The sequence below is a fragment of the Mandrillus leucophaeus genome, unplaced genomic scaffold, assembly GCF_000951045.1.
Source record: "Mandrillus leucophaeus isolate KB7577 unplaced genomic scaffold, Mleu.le_1.0 Scaffold719, whole genome shotgun sequence".
Classification (NCBI taxonomy): Eukaryota; Metazoa; Chordata; class Mammalia; order Primates; family Cercopithecidae; genus Mandrillus; species Mandrillus leucophaeus.
In genome coordinates, this window is record NW_012107797.1 from 692401 (window position 1) to 711640 (window position 19240).

Consider the following 19240-nt stretch of genomic DNA (forward strand, 5'->3'; position numbering starts at 1 on the left):
TTTCTGGTGTTGTGCCCTGCCGCGTCATCTCACTTCCTGGCAGGTCTCTCTTCCTGTACTGTAAGGCACCAGCTGACATTTCATGGAGGATTATTAGATTTAAACAATGTGTTCTTACAGACTCTCCAGGGAGTGTTGAGTTTGGATGTGTAGGATTTCCACAGGGACCCAGCACTGCCTGCAGGACAAACAGGGTCTTCCAGATGGCATATGCCCAGCAGCCAGGGAGGACCTGCAGTTGGGTGAAGCCCCTGTGGCCCTTTTGGCCCCTCAGGGAGAAGAGCAGCTCAGCAACATCTGGAACTGTTAACCTGAGACTTGGTTCACCCAGAAAGAAGTTGAGAGAACCTTGAGCTCTTCTGGGATCTGTTGCAAAGCTGTTTTTGTTACATTTATTTTGTTACTTGTTTTTGTTACTTTTTTTGAGTGGAGTACACATAAGTGGGTCAAATCCCAAAACGCCTAAAAACATCTACAGTGAAAGGGTTCCCGCCCCTCCCGCCCCCATCTTTGTACACCTGGTTCTTAACCCTTCCTCCCATGGGTATCCCCAGTTCTTAGCTCCTGATGTCTCTCTCTAGAATGTTTTCATGTGTATACAAGCAGATATGAATGCAAGTCCTGATTGCCTTTGTTATTTTTACACGAAAGTTACCATGATAGTATATTATCTTGCACTATGTTTATTGTTCCCTAAAAAAAAAACTTGAAGAGCTCTTTATACCAGTCCATGGGAACCTGCCTGAATCTTTTTCACGTGTGTACAGAATTCTGCTGGATGAAGCCACCAGAATTTCAGTAACGTCTTCTGATTAGCATGTGGGTATGTGCAGCCACACACAAGGCCTCAGAGTATGTAATTTCACACACACACAAGGAGATCCCTGGGACAGCTTTCCCAAACTGGGTTGCTAAGTGGGAACACATTTGTAATTTCCTTAAGTGTTGCTGAATTACCTTCCATAGAGGCTGACCCAATGTGTATTCCTACCAATATTCTAGAAGCTTGTCTGTTTCTTGACCCTTTCCAACAGAATATGGATTTTTTTCCCATCTGAGAGTTAAAAATGGTATCTTGTTTCATTTTAATATGCATGTACCTCTTACAATAAGCAAGAACATCTATTATATATTTAAAAACCATTTGTATTTCCTTTATTATCAAATGTGCATTTGCTTTGCATATCTTTCTTTCAAAATGTTGGGCATTTTTCTTATCACTTCTAAGACCTCTTTACATACATAGTAGAGAGATTAGCTTTCTATGAATATGACTTGTTAATATTTTTTCCAAGTCAATTGTTTTGCTCTTTGTTATGATAATTTTGCTCCCCTTCTTGCTTTTTTTTTTTTTTTTACATACTCAAAATTATACATCTTTTGTTTTTTGGCCTCTGCATTTTGAGTCATTAGAAGGCACTCCAAGTTCGCAGAAGTCTCCCACATATAAAACATTTATGGTTTTGTTTTTCCTGGTTATGTCTTTGATCTATTTGGAGTTTGGCCTGGTATAAGGTGTGAGGTATGGATCTGAGTTAGTATTTTTAAACTGGGTCCATATTTCACGAGATGATTGGTCAAGTGGCATACATGGTTTATGCCCTCTCTCCTGCTCCTCCAGGACAGACTGTCATACAATCGCACCACTGGGTTTGCTTGTTTTTCTGTTTATGATTATTGGAATAAAACCAGTTTTCCTATCTAAAAGTCCCAGCTAAAGTAAACCTAGTAAAGCTTTGTCTCTCCTAGCCAAAGAGGAGGGAGACCAGCCAAAGATCATGATAAAGGACAGGATTCCCATAGATTTCAGGAAGAAGGCCCAGTGGAGGGGGCAGAAAGAGCGTTTTCCCCCTTGAGCAGTCTCCCAAAAGGGTGTGCTTTTGACAACTGGTCAGTAGCATGTTCACAAACTGTGTGTCAGGCTGGTGGTATAGGGCAAACTCCAGCCAAGGAGACGTCTAGACAAGACAGCAAAAGGAAGAATCTTTCTCATGAGCTGTTCCCCACTAACCAAGGAGCAGCCCCTCTGCCCCACCTGGAGTTTCATTCTGCTTTGTCCCCAGGAGTGTTGAGTAAGGTAGTTAGCTTTTCTTCTCACTTCTCTGCATCATGATAGGAGAATTCCAGTAACTATAACCCTGAGTCATGGTGCCAACTGATCAGGGCACAGGGTTGCCAGGTGATACATGGCACCCGGGTAGACATGAATTTCAGATAAACAGTGAATGCACTTTTAGCTTAAGTATATCCCAAATATTGTTTTGGGACATGCTTTATACTAAAAAAAATTATGTGTCATTTTTCTGAAATTCAGATTCACTGGGCATCCTGTATTTTTATTTGCCAAATTTGGCAACCTGAGTAGAATGTAAAGATTTGGGAGAGGAAAGAATGTGACCATTTCAGACCTGTGTCACCCATGGACTAACTTTGCTGCATGGAAAAGGGAGATAGAAGTGTAAATAAGTCCCAAACCTCCAGAGGATGAGATGAGTCTATCTCCCCATCTCTCCCCTACTCCAGAGAGTCCAGCTCTGTGCATCAGAGGAATATTTGCCTGCAAGGCACATTAGTTACATGGATCATGACTTGCCAAGAATGTGCAGAGGGAGGATGGCTGATCATGTTGAAGGCCACTGAAAACATGAGATGGCAGCCACTGCCCAGAAGGAAGCCAGGCTGCGCTTTTTGTTTGTGTTTTGCAGATTGATCAAAAGCAGTTCAACAAAATCTTAGAGCTGATCGAGAGTGGGAAGAAGGAAGGAGCCAAGCTGGAATGTGGGGGCTCAGCCATGGAAGACAAGGGGCTCTTCATCAAACCCACTGTCTTCTCAGAAGTCACAGACAACATGCGGATTGCCAAAGAGGAGGTACAAGGGGGCCGTGGCAAGACTACGGCCTGCAGGGCCTTTCAAACAGGAGTCCTTCCCTAGGGCCCAGGGATCCCAGAAATCCTTGTGATCTGAGCGTTTTTTTGTTTTTGTTGTTGTTGTTGTTGTTTCTGTGTGGTCTTTCCCCTCTCCTTTGGGGTCTCTAGGGAAGCCGTTTTGTCCCTGCTTCTGGTGAACTCCAAACATGATACAGCAAGTACCTTGTTTGTTCTAGCTAGTTTTCACTCATGGCTCACCCTCTCTGGGGAGCAGCAAGCCCTCTCTGATCTAACACACAGGGTCCCTGAGTCAGTCATGCAACTGCAGGTGGAGAACTGTTGCCACCTGTGGGTTTTGCCAGGGATCAATTCAAGAACCTGTGGATTCAGGGCCCAAGGCCGCCTTCAGGGCCCCCCAGACTAAACTTCAAGTGTTCACTCAAGGAACATGTCACAGCTGGAATTCTTATTGACATTTTCCACCATGGATGTCTTGGAAATGAGGGAAATTAAGGAGACTCCCCCACTCCCATAAGAGTGTAAATCTTTGTCTTTCAACCCCGCTTACACTAGATGGGAACTGGTTCCCCCACAGCATTTGTAAGAGGAGAGCTGGATCCCGGGAGGTTAGACCCTGGACGTGGCCTTTTGGGGCACATAAAAGGATGAGTCCCTACCAAGGGCTTTCTGGGGCAGGTATTTTAGAGGTGTCTTCCTCGAGATTGTTATGTGCGGTGATGGCATAAAGCTCAGCTCCTTAAACATCCCTGTGACGAGAAGTCCTGGGGAACCCGGAAGATATTTTGACAGGCCAGGCACCATCCTGCCAGCTTATAATTACGTCTAATATTGAATCAATTACAAGCTCCCTTCAAAATCACCTTTAAATGTTCAAGCCTTAGTTCTTCCATTTCCTTTTCTTTGCTATATCACAAACTGTGGTGAATATTGTGCCATTCCTTTCTCTGGTAATTATTATGGAAATGTTCTAGGGTATCTTCATTGGTTGGAAACACAGCTCCAAGAGGTAGGAGCACAGTCTTACAAAGTGCCTGCAAATATCCTTCAAGACAACTCTCAAAAAAGTTACCTAAAAGTTTTGTCTTCTGTGCATCTATGGGTTACTCCAAGACTCTCTGGCTGAGTTTCTCAGAAACCCTGATGACAACAAGACATCTTAAACACAACATACATTTTTTGTTATTATTTTTTATTTTTGTTTCATTTTAATCCTTCCCTTCAGTCTTCAATGGTAATGCAGCTAAAGAAATGTTTGGACGTTCTTTCTTCTCTAATCATCATTTTTCATGCATGTGTGTGCTCTGGGTATATGAAAAACGTGTAAAGAGAAGGAAATGTTTGCTCACAGCATGCATTTCCATTCAGTCATGCCTCTCATTGACATTCTTGCAATTAATCATAGATTTTTGGACCAGTGCAACCAATACTGAAGTTCAAAAGTATCGAAGAAGTGATAAAAAGAGCCAATAGCACTGACTATGGACTCACAGCAGCCGTGTTCACAAAAAACCTCGACAAAGCTCTGAAGTTGGCTTCTGCCTTAGAGTCTGGAACGGTCTGGTAAGTTGACTGTGTGTGTATTTCAGCTCTCCTGAGTTGCTTCTTGCTAAGTTCCTTATTTTTCTATTAACTGAGAGTTTCTCATTGTTTACATTGTATATTATGTACCAAGCACTATCTCAGTGCTTCCTTCCATCCTCATGACCACCTTCTCAGGTAGGTGCCATTATGTCTCCATTTCATAGATGAGAAAATTGAGGCACAGAGAGATGAAGTGACTTGCCCAGAGTCACACAGCTAGCAGATGGCCGACAGGGCTCCAGTGCCTGTGCCTGTGACCCCTGTGCTGTACTGCCCCTCCAACTTTGTTTTCCATTCTGATTCTAAGAGCAGTTCATGCCCATCTGCAAAATAGGGATACTAGTCCCTGCCTCATCAGTAATTCTGCAGATGATGTTTTGTGATCCCCGTTTTAAAGATTAAGAGGCTCAGAGAAGTTGAGCAATAAGCCTGGAATCATATAACCAGGAAGCAGGAGAACTTTAAGATCAGATCTGTCTCATTTCAAAGCTAATTCTTATTCCTCTACACTCTGATTTTTCTTTCTTTCTTTTTTTTTAATTAGATGGAATCTCGCTCTGTCCCCCAGGCAGGAGTGCAGTGGCACACTCTCAGCTCACTGCAACCTCCACCTCCCAGGTTCAAGCAATTTTCCTGCCTCAGCCTCCTGAGTAGCTGGGACTACAGGCACACGCCACCATGCCCAACTAATTTTTGTATTTTTAGTAGAGATGGGGTTTCACCATGTTGGTCAGGCTGGTCTTGAACTCCTGACCTCAGGTGATCCCTCCATCTCAGCCTCCCAAAGTGCTGGGATTACAGGCATAAGTCATCATGCCTGATCCTCTCTTCTTTTTTCTCCCCTTATCATTTCATTCCTATCCCAATGAAACACACTCTGTACTTGAGGATTTCCAAATGTTGCTGATGGGAAGAATGAGAAGACAAAAGTTGAGAGCACCCTGTGTTTTCATCATGCAAGCTTTGGCAAAAGACTGTTTATTAGTCAATGCCCTGCATTGGGGGCTCAGTGGCTGCAGTGCCAGGAGCCAGGGGGTCTTCTCCAGATGACTCTGAACTTTCTTCCATTATTTTCTAGGATCAACTGCTACAACGCCCTCTACGCGCAGGCTCCGTTTGGTGGCTTTAAAATGTCAGGAAATGGCAGAGAACTGTAAGTGTGTCCATCATTCTGAGCCTGCCATGGGCTGAATACAAGATCCACTAGATTTGCAGGCAGTGACTCAGGCTCCAATCTGCTGACCGCCCCCTTCCACTGCCATCCTGCTTTGTCTGGGCCAGCTGTGTCACTCTAGGGCTAGTGGGGACCCATCTCTTCCTCTCTCCCACCCACCACCCCCACCCTTCCCACTCACTTCCCCAGCCTGCCCCCCTCCAGGCCTCAGCTTTTGTGTCTGCCCAGCACCCATCATGCTGGGGACGTTCAGTGGATACTTGACAGAAGCTCCCTGAATGGGGACACAGGCAGAACTGAAAAAGTGTACTTTTTACCAGATGTGGGGTGTCATTATTCACACAACTCCCCACTCACAGCAGTGAAGACACGTAAGGCTGACCCAGGTAAGGCTCCTACCTGTTGGATCCTTTTTTCTGAGCCTAGCAGGGGCCCTTCCCAGCAGGCATATGACAACACCTCCTGCTGGGCTTCTGCAGCCCTCTCAGTACATGCAAACCCACTGCAAACCCCTCCACTGTGTGTGTAAACCCACTGCAAACCCCTCCACTGTGTGTGTCACTGCAAACCCCTCCACTGTGTGTGTAAACACACTGCAAACCCCTCCACTGTGTGTGTAAACCCACTGCAAACCCCTCCACTGTGTGTGTAAACCCACTGCAAACCCCTCCACTGTGTGTGTAAACCCACTGCAAACCCCTCCACTGTGTGTAAACACACTGCAAACCCCTCCACTGTGTGTGTAAACCCACTGCAAACCCCTCCACTGTGTGTGCAAACACACTGCAAACCCCTCCACTGTGTGTGTAAACCCACTGCAAACCCCTCCACTGTGTGTGCAAACCCACTGCAAACCTCTCCACTGTGTGTGCAAACTGATCCACACTTCCTTTTTTGTCCTGCCTGCTGGGAAGATGAGTTCCCTAGGTTTAGATTAATGGGTGGAACTTCTTGTGTCTGGCCCAGGCCCAGAGCATCCAGGGAGTGGAGATGTGTGGTTTCCAGCCGGACACTATCTTCTCTCCCCAGCTCAGGATTTTGTTAGCCTCTGTGGACAAACATTTTGTAGGATCAGTGTTCCCAAGGAACCATCTGTGACAACACCCCAGGTTCCTGGGACATCTCTAGGGATCCAAACTCTTCCTTTTATTTCACCAGTCTGTCCTATTTATATACAAATGTACTCCCTTGTACTTGTTTGCACTTCTTCCAGTGGGAACAGACTCAAACGCTTCCCCTACCTTGGGCCTTGGTTGGGGCCTTTTTGTGGCTTTCTTTTGAGATTCTTAAAGACGCTATGAAGGGATGGGCCTGGCTTCCATCCCTGAACAGATGCTCTTGACCAGTCTATGTGGAATTGGGGTCCTGTCCCCCTCCCACCTCAGTCCTGCTTTGTAGTCCATCCCTGACTCTCAGCAAATACCCCAAGGCGTCTGCACATGTGAGTGAAGCCTGCCCATTAGCCTCCCCCTTATCCCTATGGCTGGCTTCCTCTTCAGGGGACATCAGTAATTCTTGGCCATGAAACCCCTTTGCAGAAATTGCATTTCCTCCCTCTAGTGGCCTATTTGTATTTGAGTTCTGTGAGCCCCTGCTTCATCACTTCTTACACCTGCCCCTCCAGGGACAGGCAGCCAGGGCTGGGGTCACCAGTGTCCCCTCTTGGGCCCTCCAACAGCAACAGTACTGGCAACAGCTGGGATTTGCTGAGCACAGACTCTGCTGCAGGCTCTGTTGAGCTCTCTGTGCCTGTTCATACCGTCCTCACACCCATCCATGAGATGGGTCCAGCTGTTTTCAGATGAGAAAATGGCACAGGAAGCTGGTAAGTGACAGTCAGAAATGAATGCTGGCAGCTTAGTCCTTGGACCCACCGCAGTGCAGGACCTTGCTCAACAGGGGTCACCCTTGTCCACCACCTGTTTGTGAGGCCACCCAGGGCTTGCGTGGTCATTTATCCCCTTTCATCTGCTGCCTTCAACCAGCTGGGTCATTAGGGCTGGGGAACCTAGACCCCACACAGTCCTTCTCCCAGAGGCCAGACAGAGCCTAACCCCACAGCAAGAACTCCAGTCCCCAAAGCAAATGTCCCTGGGTATAGAAGCTGCAGGGCCCCCAATCCCTGGTGTGTACGGCTTTGCACTGGTGATTCGCCCTCATTGCAGCCTCCCCTCTTGCCACCCTGACAGTGCTTTTGGCTCCTTAACACCCCCTCGCCTGGCACAGAGCAGGGCTCGGGGAGGACTCACTGAACACAGCCCATGTATCCTCCTGCCAGTTAGCCACCATCGGGACTTTTTTGAATGTCTGTTTTTTAGACCCTTGGCCTATATTTTCTCAAGGCTTTTGATAAAATATTTAAAAATAATTCACAAGGAGCCTAGAAACTGCCTGGAAAACCAATTTCTGTTTTCAGTTGTCTCTAATTAATGTCTTCATGTTGCAAGAAGTTCCCCTTTTTTAATGCTGGAGCGTTGTGCGGGGGATTCCATGGTTTTCCCCGTCCCCGGCCACCTGGACTGGGCTGGCTTCTGGCCGCCCACCCACGGGTCCCTCCGGGAGCTGTTTCTGTGCGGGTCTCAGGATGGAGCCTGAAATTCCTCTTCCTCCTGGGCACCTTTCTTCTTAATAAAAATGATACAGTAACCAAAAAATCTACACAATAGAGATATGGAAAGTCAAGGCTTCCCTCCCTGACCTTCAATCCAATTTGTTAGAGGTAAACGTTGTTCCATCATTCATTTGCTCATTCTTTCTTTTATTTGCTTGGCAAATATTTCTTGAGTATCTTTGATTCACCAGGCAGGATGCTAGGCTCTGAGCATATTGCAGTGAACAGCACAGCCACCAGTCCCTGTGCCTCCTGACATTCTGGTGAGGTTTAATAGGAGTAAGGCTGGGCTCACGGATAGCTTTGAACTCCAAAGTGGATGAGACTGGCTGAGAATCCATGTAGGAGATGTTCCGCTAGGTTGAATAAGAGCAGCAAGAATTTGCACCAGGACAGCAACTTCAGAAATAGAAAAAATGAGAGGAGCTATGTATTTATTCTTAAAGGAATGCTTTAATACTACTGCATGTGTCAGTTATGTGTTAATTCAATCTGATTTTATCACTTTGTTTTCTTTTCTTTACTAACTTGAGAAATCATTATTGGCTTTGAATTTTTACAATGCGACATTATATTCTCACTTCTTAAAGTGTATTGTGCATTTTATTTGCATACAATGGATTTATATATGTGTGTTCTTTTCTGTTTTCAAATGAAATGGGAGCAAGCTACATTTTGTTATTGAGACTGGGTTTTGGATATCCTTCCATTCTTTTTATTGATGATCTCCTATGAGGAAATTTTGTGTATTTCCAAGGGGTTTTGCTATTACAAACCATGCTAATGTACTTCCTTGTGTATACATCTTTATGCACTTGTGGGAGATTGTTTTCAGAATAAATTCCTAAAATTGAGTAATCTGCCACTTGAAAAATGGGCTTACCACTGTTTTGGTTACGTTTCTTTAATCATGATGGTGTTGAGCACCATTTTCACACTTATTGGTAATTCGTATTTCTTTTTCTGCAAACTATTCCTGTCCTTTGTTGATTTTTCCATTTGGTTATTTGTGTTTTTCTTGTTGGTTTGCAAGAGCTCTTTGTATATTAAGGAAAATCACACTCTGATCTTCACACAGTGTTGTAAATTTTTTTTTCTAGTTTGTCATTTGGGAGTTTTGATGGAGTCTCTGCTCTACAAAAGTAGAATTTAGCGTTCTGTTTATGGCTTTTGTATTTTGTGTTATATTTAGAAAAGATTATAAAATAATTCACTTATTTTCATGGGTTCTGCAACTATTTGTTTTAGAAAATGACCTAAAAATCTCAATGGCACCTAACATTCATTTTCTGCCTAACACATAGTAGGTGCTCTCTGTGATTATCTGTAATTGTTATAATTACAAGGAGGTGATGGTATTCCCATTTGATAGCTGATGAAGTTGAGGCTCAGGGAAGGCAAAGAACTTACCTAAGCAACATAGTTCTAAGCCAGTGGTTCTCCAACTTGAGTATGCATCAGAATCACTTGGAGAACTTGTTAAAATACAGATGTCTGGGCCCCATCACAGAGTTTCTGATTCAGTACGTTTATTAGTTTTTTATTGCTCCTACAAGAAATTACCATAACATCAGTGGCTTAAATAACATAAATCTATTATCTTATAGTTCTGTAGGATAAAAATCTGACACAGGTCTCCGTGAGCTAAAATCAAGGGCTGCATTCCTTTTTGGAGGTTCTCAGGAAAGAATCTGCTTCCTTGCCTTTTCCATCCTCTAGAGGCTGCTCACATTCCTAGGCTGGTGGCCCCATCCTCCATCTTCAAAGCCAGCACTGCTGCATCTCTGAACCTGTTTCTATAATCTCATTTTGCTCTGCCTCTTCTTCTGCCAGTTTTAGGGACCCTTGTGATTACACTGGGTCTATGCCTGGATGATCCAGGATAGTCTCCCTCTTTTGAAATCAATTGATTAGTAACTTGAATTCCATCTGCAACATTAATTCTTTACCACGTGGCCTAACATATTCACAGGCTTGGGGGATCCGATTGTGGATACCTTTGGGGAAATCCCTATTCTGCCTACCATAGTAGAGCTGGGGGAGGCCTGAGAATCTGCATTTCTAGCAAGTTCAGAGGTGAGGCTGATGCTGCTGGTCTGGGGACCACACTTTGAGAACCATTGGTCTAAGGGAGGAGATGGGATTCTGTCACAAGTCATTTCAACTCCAGAGACTCCAGTGACCACCTCTAGCTTCATCTCTTCCTAAACAAGCACACATTTTTCTTCACCTGACAGCAGATCAAGCATTTAGAGGGATTTAAATCTCTCCAAAGCTGCCTCTTGGGTCTTGGAAGGGAAGCTACCCTGAAGACAGACCATGGTGCCAGGGAAGGATCACCTGAGCCCTGCAACATTTAAAGAAAGGAACTACATCAAGGATGTGAACCCAAAGGCTGTGGACTCCCCGTGTCCAGTCTGTGCTAATGTCTGCTTCCCTCACGCCCCCTAGGCTGGCCTCACTGTCTGACAACTGGTCCCCAGCTGTGCACTCTGAGGCCAACTTCAGGCCCTTAGTGTTCTTCCCTCTGGTCCTCTGGCCACATCCCCAGCCAATGGCTTTGGGCCTCTGCCTCTTCTGTCTCCTCTTCAAGCAGCTCCCAATTGCCATCTAAAAGTTATAAACCCAGTGTAATTTCTGCTCTTCCCTTGTTCACACTCACCCCTCCGTCCACCAGGCCCTCTCTTTTTGCTCTCTATTGCCATCCCAGGGAATTCACCTCTTTATTTTTTTTTAAATCCCCTTTATTCTCCAAAGGTAAACCATTAGTCCTGGCTATTTCAAAAGCATCACACACAAGAAAACCTTGATATTTACATTTAAGTCACATATGCAGCTATTGGCACTTACTAGTGGTGTTATAGTCCTGGCTATTATTCCATGAAGTCGTCACATTTTGACCTTTTGCATAAGCCTCCAATGGCCTGATGGAATGATGAAGCATCAGAACAGTTTCTACACAAAGGCTAAGGAACGTGCCCATTTTGAATTTTCCTCTTTTCTGTGATCACAGAGGTGAATATGCTTTGGCCGAATACACAGAAGTGAAAACTGTCACCATCAAACTTGGCGACAAGAATCCCTGAAGGAAAGGCGGGGCTCCTTCTTCAAACATCAGACAGGGGAATGTGGCAGATGAAACGTGCTGGAGAAAAAAATGACATGTCTGACCTTCCCCGTACACATTCTTCTGGAGGCTTTACATCTACTGGAGTTGAATGATTGCTGTTTTCCTCTCACTCTCCTGTTAATTCACCAAACTGGGGATGCCCATATGTTGTCTGTGAAATCGCAGTCCTGCCTCGGGAGGGAGCTGTTGGCCATTTCTGTTTTTCACTTTAGTCCAGATCCCGGAGACAGTGAGATACTCAGGGCGTTGTTAACAGGGAGTGGTATTTGAAGTATCCAACCATTGCTTAAAATGCTTTGCCGAATCTGACTCCAATAAGAATGTGGGAAAACCCCCCTGCGTGTTCTGCAAGCAGGGCTCTTGCACCTGTGGTCTCCTCAGGGTGGACCTGCTCACAGAGCAAGCCACGCCTCTTTCCGAGGTAAAGGTGGGACCAATCCATGGGAAAGGACTCACAGTACGTTTTGGGGGTTTTTTTGTTTGTTTGTTTAAAAAAAAAAAAAAAGGATTTCATGGTGAGAAACTTTTGGGAAGTGCATACCGTGGAAGGATATCAGGGTCTTTGTGGATTGCATATTGACATTGACCGTGAGATTCAGCTTCAAACCAATACTGCCTTTGGAATAGGACAGAATCAATAGCCCAGAGAGCTTAGTCAAAAATGATATCATGGTCTACCTTAACCAAGGCACTTTCTTAAGCAGAAAATATTGTTGATATTACCTTTGCTGCTAAAGATCCAATATTCTAACACCACAACAGCATAGCAAATCCCAGGATAATTAACGCCCTCATTTGACAAATCAGAGCCGTAATGCGCTTTAACAAATTATGCATTTCTATCATGTTCACTAATGGCTTACGATAAGTCTATATAGTCTTCTTTTTCTCCAGTTCTGTTACCCATTTTAGATTAGTAAAACATACACAACTGGAAAGACTGCTGTTATAACACAGCCTTGTTATTTTTAAGTCCTATTTTGATGTTAATTTCTGATTAGTTAGTAAATAACACCTGGATTCTATGGAGGACCTGGGTCTTCATCCAAGTGGCCTGAGTATTTCACTGGCAGGTTGTGACTTTTTCTTTTCCTCTTTAGGTATCCAAATGATGATGTGCAATTTCATGTTTTAACTTGGGAAACTGAAAGTGTTCCCATGTAGCTTCAAATACAAAAACAAATGTATTATTCGGATACTTTTATGGTTACTAACTAGTACTTTCCTAATTGGGAAAGTGGTGCTTAAGTTTGCAAATTAAATTGGAGAGGGCAATAACAAAATGAGGCCCCGTATCAGAACCAGTGTGTGTATAAGGAAAACCATGTATAAAATGGGCCTATCACCCTTGTCAGAGATATAAATTACCACATTTACCTTCCCTTCATCAGCTAACACTTATCACTCACACTACCAATAACTTGTTAAATCAGGATTTGACTTCATACACTGAATTTTCAGTATTTTATCTCAAGTAGCTATAGACACTAACCTTGATAGTGGTACGTTAGAGGGTTCCTATTCTCTCATTGTACAATAATGTCTTTAATATGAAATGCTACATTATTTATAATTGGTATAGTTAATGTATCTTTTTATAGTTGTAAGTACACAGAGGTGGTATATTTAAACCTTCTGTAATATACTGTATTTAGAAATGGAAATATATATAGTGTTAGGTTTCACTTCTTTTAAGGTTTACCCCTGTGGTGTGATTTAAAAATCTATAGGCCTGGGAAGTCTGATCCTAACTGCAGATCGTGTTCCACAATGCAAAAATGATAAAATAAAGTTGGATATTTGGGAAACATTATGCTTTTTCATTTAAAGACCAAACTCATTTGAATTCTATGGCAGGCCTTTCTCTTTCTGAGACCTGTACAAAATGGCTGATATTAAAGCATGATCAATAATGTAAGCATAAAATTACATTTACTCTGTCAATTGGGCCTAGTACTTTGCCTGACTTTGAAACCCATTTCTGTGGGCTCGGGTTGACCAAGCAAGGAGCTGGGCCTCAGAGGTTCCACATCATATCTGGCTGAGTTTCAGCTGTCTTCTAAGCTGCCTGAGTCTCCGTTTATCATAAAGCGGTAATGATGTCAGTGCGGGAAATGGTGGGGAGGACCGCATGAGGATTGACGGACAGCATTGTGCCCCTGACTGTGAGCACAAGTGTCTGTTTTTGTCACCTTTTCCTTTGAGGATCTAGAGAAAGGATCAGTTTGGGTTTCACTGACCTCAAGTTTCTAAAGCTTCTAACCAAGAAGCCTCAATCACCACGTTGTGAGCTGACACTGACACTGGATCAAGATCATTGCTGGTACTGGGGTATGTTCTTGAAGCTCAACCTGTGCATTTGATGTAGAAAGCCCAGATCACTTTGATGTGAGTGGCAAAGCACCACCTCTTTAACAAAAAACTTAAGGGAGGCTGGGATCAGATCTCTCGTAACATACACACTTATGTTAAGAGAATTTAGACACATTATTTAGAGACATCCCATTTCTCAATCCAAATGCGAGCAGAAAACTATAGGAGAAGGATATTTTCCCTCATTTGGTGTCCCAGAATGTGACTCCCTGAAGGGAGCCATTCTGGGGACAATTGGAGGGTGTAGTGTGCGTGTGCACACATGCATTTGTGTGCCTGGTGTGCGTGTGGGGGTTGGCACACTCTCTAGAAGTGGACCCTTTGGGATGGCCTAGCTGCTTCTGCTGGTGGATGAAGATTTGCTCCTTGCTCCTAGGCATGAGCTTGAAGGGGGTTCATGAAGGGCGTTTAGGAAGTTGTTCAAGGAAGACTGTCCGAGGAAACTGCGAACTGGGCTGAAGAAAAACAACCAGAAAACACAGAAGGAGCTCTCAGCCACTGTGCCTTCAAAAAGAGAGAAAAGTCAATTCAGGGAGGTGGCTTCCAGCTGACCTCACCCACCTCAGGAGGGGTCATTCCAACCTAGGGTGCTGAGAATCCGGGTGGGATTACAACAAAAGCTAGAGAACCGTGGGTCAGCGAGCCTCAGGAAGAAGTGGAAAGGAATCTTAACTTACCTGCAATAGCCTTCCTATGAGAAGTTGTGGCTAACACACGCCTAATGGCTAGAATTAAATGCTGGGAATATAACGGGCTCAACACAGATCATCCGCGTGTCAAATGTTCCTGCTGTTTTCTACATTGGGGACATTTCCTAGCCTATTTCCAAGCTCATTTAGAAGGGAAGTGGAGGTGCCCCGCCTTACTCGGCCGCGTCCCCTCCAGCGGCTGCCCGGGCCCTGGGCCTGCGCTCCCTCGCGGTGGCGCCAGGTGGCGGGGCTGCGCGCCCTGGAGGAGCTGCGCCTCCGTCGCGGGGCTCTCTCAGCACTGAGGACACCACGCCCTGCAAACTGTTGGGAACTTATCTGTAGCAATCACACTGCTGGCTTCTGTAAACTGGTGTGAGGCCCTCAGGGGTCCGAACAGGATTGCAGAACTGCGCTCACCCTTTTGGAAACTCGTCCAGTGGCAGGAGCAGCCTCCCAGGAGCAGAGCAGACCTGCTCGGTGGTCCCCTCGCCAACCAGGGACCCAAGAAGCCGCTCAAGGAAACACGGTCCCGCGGTGTCCGGGAGGTCCTGTAAGAGCCCTGTAGCTGCCCGGGTTCTATGAAATGTCAGTGAGGGTGGGGGAGATCTGCGCGAAATCCTGGGAATATGCGAGTCATAACACTTCAGGAGAGGAGCCGAGGGTGCTGGTCCTGCAGGGCGTGGAACCCTCTGCTTTTCCTGAGCAGGCCTTTTCCCTGGGTCGACACGTGGAGCTCAGTGTGAGGCCCTGCTGCAGAGTGGACGCGGATCTTTATGGTCTGCGTTTCTATATTAGCCTCAGCAGCCTGATGACACCTTTATGAAAGGTTGAAACACGATAAATTACCAATTTTCCATGTTTTATGTATTCCCCCCAAAGCCGACAATTAAACATGATTCACCAAACAGCAAATTCTTTGCATACATCCATTATTGAAATAGTAAAATCCATGTGATGGAGGATGTGCAAACTGCAAATCGTTAACGCTTTAGAACTACATATTTCTGTATTGCCCTGGAAAGAACTGTACACAAATGAATATTCCCTGTCTTTTTAATTTTTACGGACGGAGTGTATGGGCCACATGCAAGTTAGGGGCTGATCTGCTGATTTTGCTGCCACTAGAGCAGAGGGATAGTGAAAGCGGGGCTGAGCGCAGCACCGACCAATCTCATCGCCGCGCTTGCCCCGCGTGGAGGGAGCCGAGTGCCCGAACCTGAGGGAGAGACCTGGTACTAGAAGGGCCCGCGGACCCCGGCGTCTCCCGGGGCACGGGGATTGAGCGCGATCGCCCGCGTTTTACGGCTAGGGAAACTGAGGCGGCCACCGAGGGGACGCCTCGAAACCATTCCGGCGAGAGCTGGCGGCGGCCTTGCTCTGCGAGCTCTTCGCGCCACTCGCCCTCCCCGCCCGCCCGCCGGCCTCAGGATTGAGGAAGTGCGTCTGGGCCCGGCCCCGGCGCGCGGCCCGAGGCGCGGGGGGCAGACGGCTGTGGGACGGCCAGGCCCCGGCCCGCCAGTGTCCGCCCAGCCCCGCGTCCCGGAGCGTCCGTACCCGGGCCCCGCCGCCGCCGCAGGTAAGTGCTGTTTCTCTCCGCGCCCCCCAGGGACCTGGTTGCCTCCTGCGGCCGGCCCGGGAATCCGGAGCCCGCGCCCGCGTCCGCGGGGAGCCCTGGCCTCTGCCTGCCGCGGGCCTGCGCTCCAGGCGGCCGCATGGTCGGACATGGGTGGCCGTTGCGCAGGGGCCGCAGCCCGAGGGGCGCGCAGGGCGTGTGGGGTGACCCCCAGTCTCACGTCCCCGCTGCCTCCCGCCACGCGCGTAGCCTAGCCAACCTGTGGTAGGGGGATGTGCGGGCCTGAGCGGGGAACCCCGAAACCCCGTATGGGACAGGGTCGGGAACACTGGGAAGCAGAGGCAAGAAACACAAGCAGGGAAATACACCAGGGCGTCCATATATTTCCTCTCCCTTTGGAGAAAACCCCGTCCTTTAACGGGGAGCGGGCGGAGAGTGAGCGCGCGGTTGTGCCTGTGCCAGGGTGTTGGCAAGAGACAGCCCAGGAGTCTCTCACTGCTCCAGGGCTTCCTGGTGTTGCGGGGTGGCCCAGCGAGGCTTCACCCTCCTCAATGTCTGGGTTATGCTTCTTGCCCAGGTGTCTCTGGCTGGTACAGATTCAACTGCTATGTCTGCCATGGTCTCTGCAACCTACGCAGGACCTTCCCGGCAGGCAGGGACGCAGGCGAGGAAGCCTAGTAAGGCCGGGGTCAGCCGGGAGCTGATGGTGGAGAATATAAAGACCCCTGTGGCCATTTCAACCTACCCCTTCACAGTTTGAGGCCATGAAATTTTTCTCCCACAAACACATCCCCTGCAACAGGTAGAGAAACAGGGGCATATAGCTTTTAGCAAACCTCTCACCATGTACACTAATTTTAGAGTTTGCCACTCACTCGCAGGGCATCAGAATGCCCAGACATTAAAGGGACAGCTAGAACATGCACAATTTTGGAAAATGTTAACGTTAAATGTCTTTTATAATTTGATTTTCTTCATCTGTGCCTATGTCCTGAAAGAGAAAATAGTATAACAAACTAACCTCACACCTAATTTGTTCCTAAAGGAGGTTTTGCTGTCAGCCAAACCTTTCCTTCTCCCAAATGTCAATGTCTCAGGGAGTGACCTCACAATCAACTCAGATGCTCAGATAAAAAATATTCAGTCTGTGGATCTACGTCTAAAATGTGTCCCGGTCTGTCCCCTTTTTTCTTATGTCCCCCACCCCTTGTCCCGGGTACCAGCATCTCTTTACTGTAGGATTACAGTTCCCCCTCCCTCCATTCTCTATATAGCAGCGTGTGTGTGTGTGTGTGTGTGTGTGTGTGTGTTTAAATGGGTAAATCGGACTATATCGGTCCTCTGTATGGAATCCTTCAGTAGCTTCTCCTTGCCATTGGCGTGCAATCCAGGAGACCTCCTTCTCCTTACACCCCCAGCTGATCCAGCCTCTGCTATCTCAGACCACCAGGCCATTGCCCCCAGCCACCCTGACTGAGCTCACTGTCCAGCACTGGGCCCCTGCACTGCTGCCTCCTGACTCTTCATATAGCCTCAGAAAGCCTTCCCTGGTCACCCTCTTAAAACCCACACTCTCACTCACATCCCTCACTCTGCAGCCTCCCCGCAGTCCCCACTCTGTACTCCTTCTTTATCTGTTTAATTTCTTCTTAATTACCTTGTGGTCTCCACTGGAGCTCCTGAGGTCAGAGACTGGTCTGTCTTGCTTACTGCCGCGCCCTCATTCCCATAACTGTACAGGGAGTCACCCCCTGCATGGTGGTAGAGTGACTGGACAGGGAATGGACAACCCTAACTAACCTGTGGTTTCAGACTCATGGAGCATTTCTCTCCTCCAGCCTTTTTGTGCTCATCTGGGATTGAGAACAACATATTTCTCTGGCCTGCAGCTCCAAGGTATTTTGATGTCCACAAATCCATTAAACACATTTTGTAGGCAAGCGAATGTTAGTAAGGGATGCAAATAGCACTCAAGAGATTTCTAGACTCATGGGCTAACCATTTTGACCAGGATTTTCATTCAAAAAGGAGCTGGGTGATATGAATGAGCATGTCTAGCATGCTTTGCTTACAAGGGTCTTCTAACTCTTCAATATCGACAGTCCTTCCCAAGCCTCCTAAAATACCTGGGTTTCTCTGCTGTCAGAAACTTTATAGCAATTACTTAGCTGTCTGCTCCCCCACCAGCTTCACAAACTCATGAAGTTCCATCTTCATAGAAAGAACTCAGTAAGACATTTGTAGAATGAATGACAGGTTCCTCTCTTTTCTTTTCTCTAGAGTCTTGCTCTATCACCCAGGCTGGAGTGCAGTGGCACAATATTGGCTCACTGCAACTTTCACCTCCCTGAGTTCAAATGATTCTCATGCCTCAGCCTCCCATATAACTGGGATTACAGGTGCCCACCACCACACCCAGCTAATTTTTGTATTTTCAGTAGAGATGGGTTTTCACTATGTTGGCCAGGCTGATCTCGAACTCCTGACCTCAAGTGATCCACCTGCCTCAGCCTCCCAACGTACTGGGATTACAAATGTGAGCCACCACACCCGGCTATTTTCTTTTCCATTAAATATTTAGGTTTATTCATTTATGCAGGTATAAATAGTTGGCAAAAGGAAATTGATGAGGTTTTGAAAAATCATTTAAACCATCATTACTGCAGAAAACCTCTTGATGCCCTCTTTAGGGTGTATAATGAAAACATGTAACTTGTAACCATCATTTGTTGGCACTGATCTGAACCCAAAAGAAGCAGGAGGAAGTAAAGATCCATTTGAAGGCAAAGATTGAGCAAAATTTGAATTACCTCATCTTAAATCTTCTACCTTAGAATATAAGCCAAAATACTAATTAGCATTTTAAAACTGCTCCAGGGGCAAAATCTTCCACTGGTAAAGTGATTTTCAAAAGGAAACTGAAAATAAAAAGGGGAACAAAATGTGCTGGGTGAGGGTTAGCCTGAAATAATTTTAAGATTTTTTTTTTAAACTTAAAAACATTGTATGGTAAGACACTTCTGTTTTCAGGAAGAATGTCTAACATTTGGATTTTTGAAATGCTGTTGGTTATGTGTGGTACTGTTTTGGAGAGGTGTCTGAAAGCAGATGGCAACTGTGCTTCTCAGTTTCTGGATGTGAATGTGTGATTTGGAACCTTTATTTTAAAACAGATTCTGTCTTGCTGGCTCTTCCTCTCTCTGTCACAAATTGATTTTC

At 46.1% G+C, this 19240-nt stretch overlaps 2 protein-coding genes across 4 annotated transcripts in view; both read left to right on the top strand.

Moving 5' to 3' along the window:
• ALDH1A3 (aldehyde dehydrogenase 1 family, member A3) overlaps window positions 1-13189 on the top strand; it is a 36445-nt gene extending 23256 nt beyond the window's left edge. For all 3 annotated transcript variants that reach the window (XM_011965252.1, XM_011965253.1, XM_011965254.1), the window contains 4 exons: window positions 2706-2870; window positions 4293-4450; window positions 5550-5624; window positions 11270-13189. In XM_011965252.1, the coding sequence (XP_011820642.1) occupies window positions 2706-2870; window positions 4293-4450; window positions 5550-5624; window positions 11270-11342 (471 nt within the window). In that variant the 3' untranslated portion in view covers window positions 11343-13189. The remainder of the gene's footprint in view (window positions 1-2705; window positions 2871-4292; window positions 4451-5549; window positions 5625-11269) is intronic.
• Window positions 13190-15768: 2579 nt separating this feature from the next.
• Window positions 15769-19240, top strand: part of LRRK1 (leucine-rich repeat kinase 1) — a 161444-nt gene continuing 157972 nt past the window's right edge. Inside the window, exon 1 of the mRNA XM_011965266.1 lies at window positions 15769-16024. The gene's annotated coding sequence lies outside the window, so the exon portion shown is untranslated. The remainder of the gene's footprint in view (window positions 16025-19240) is intronic.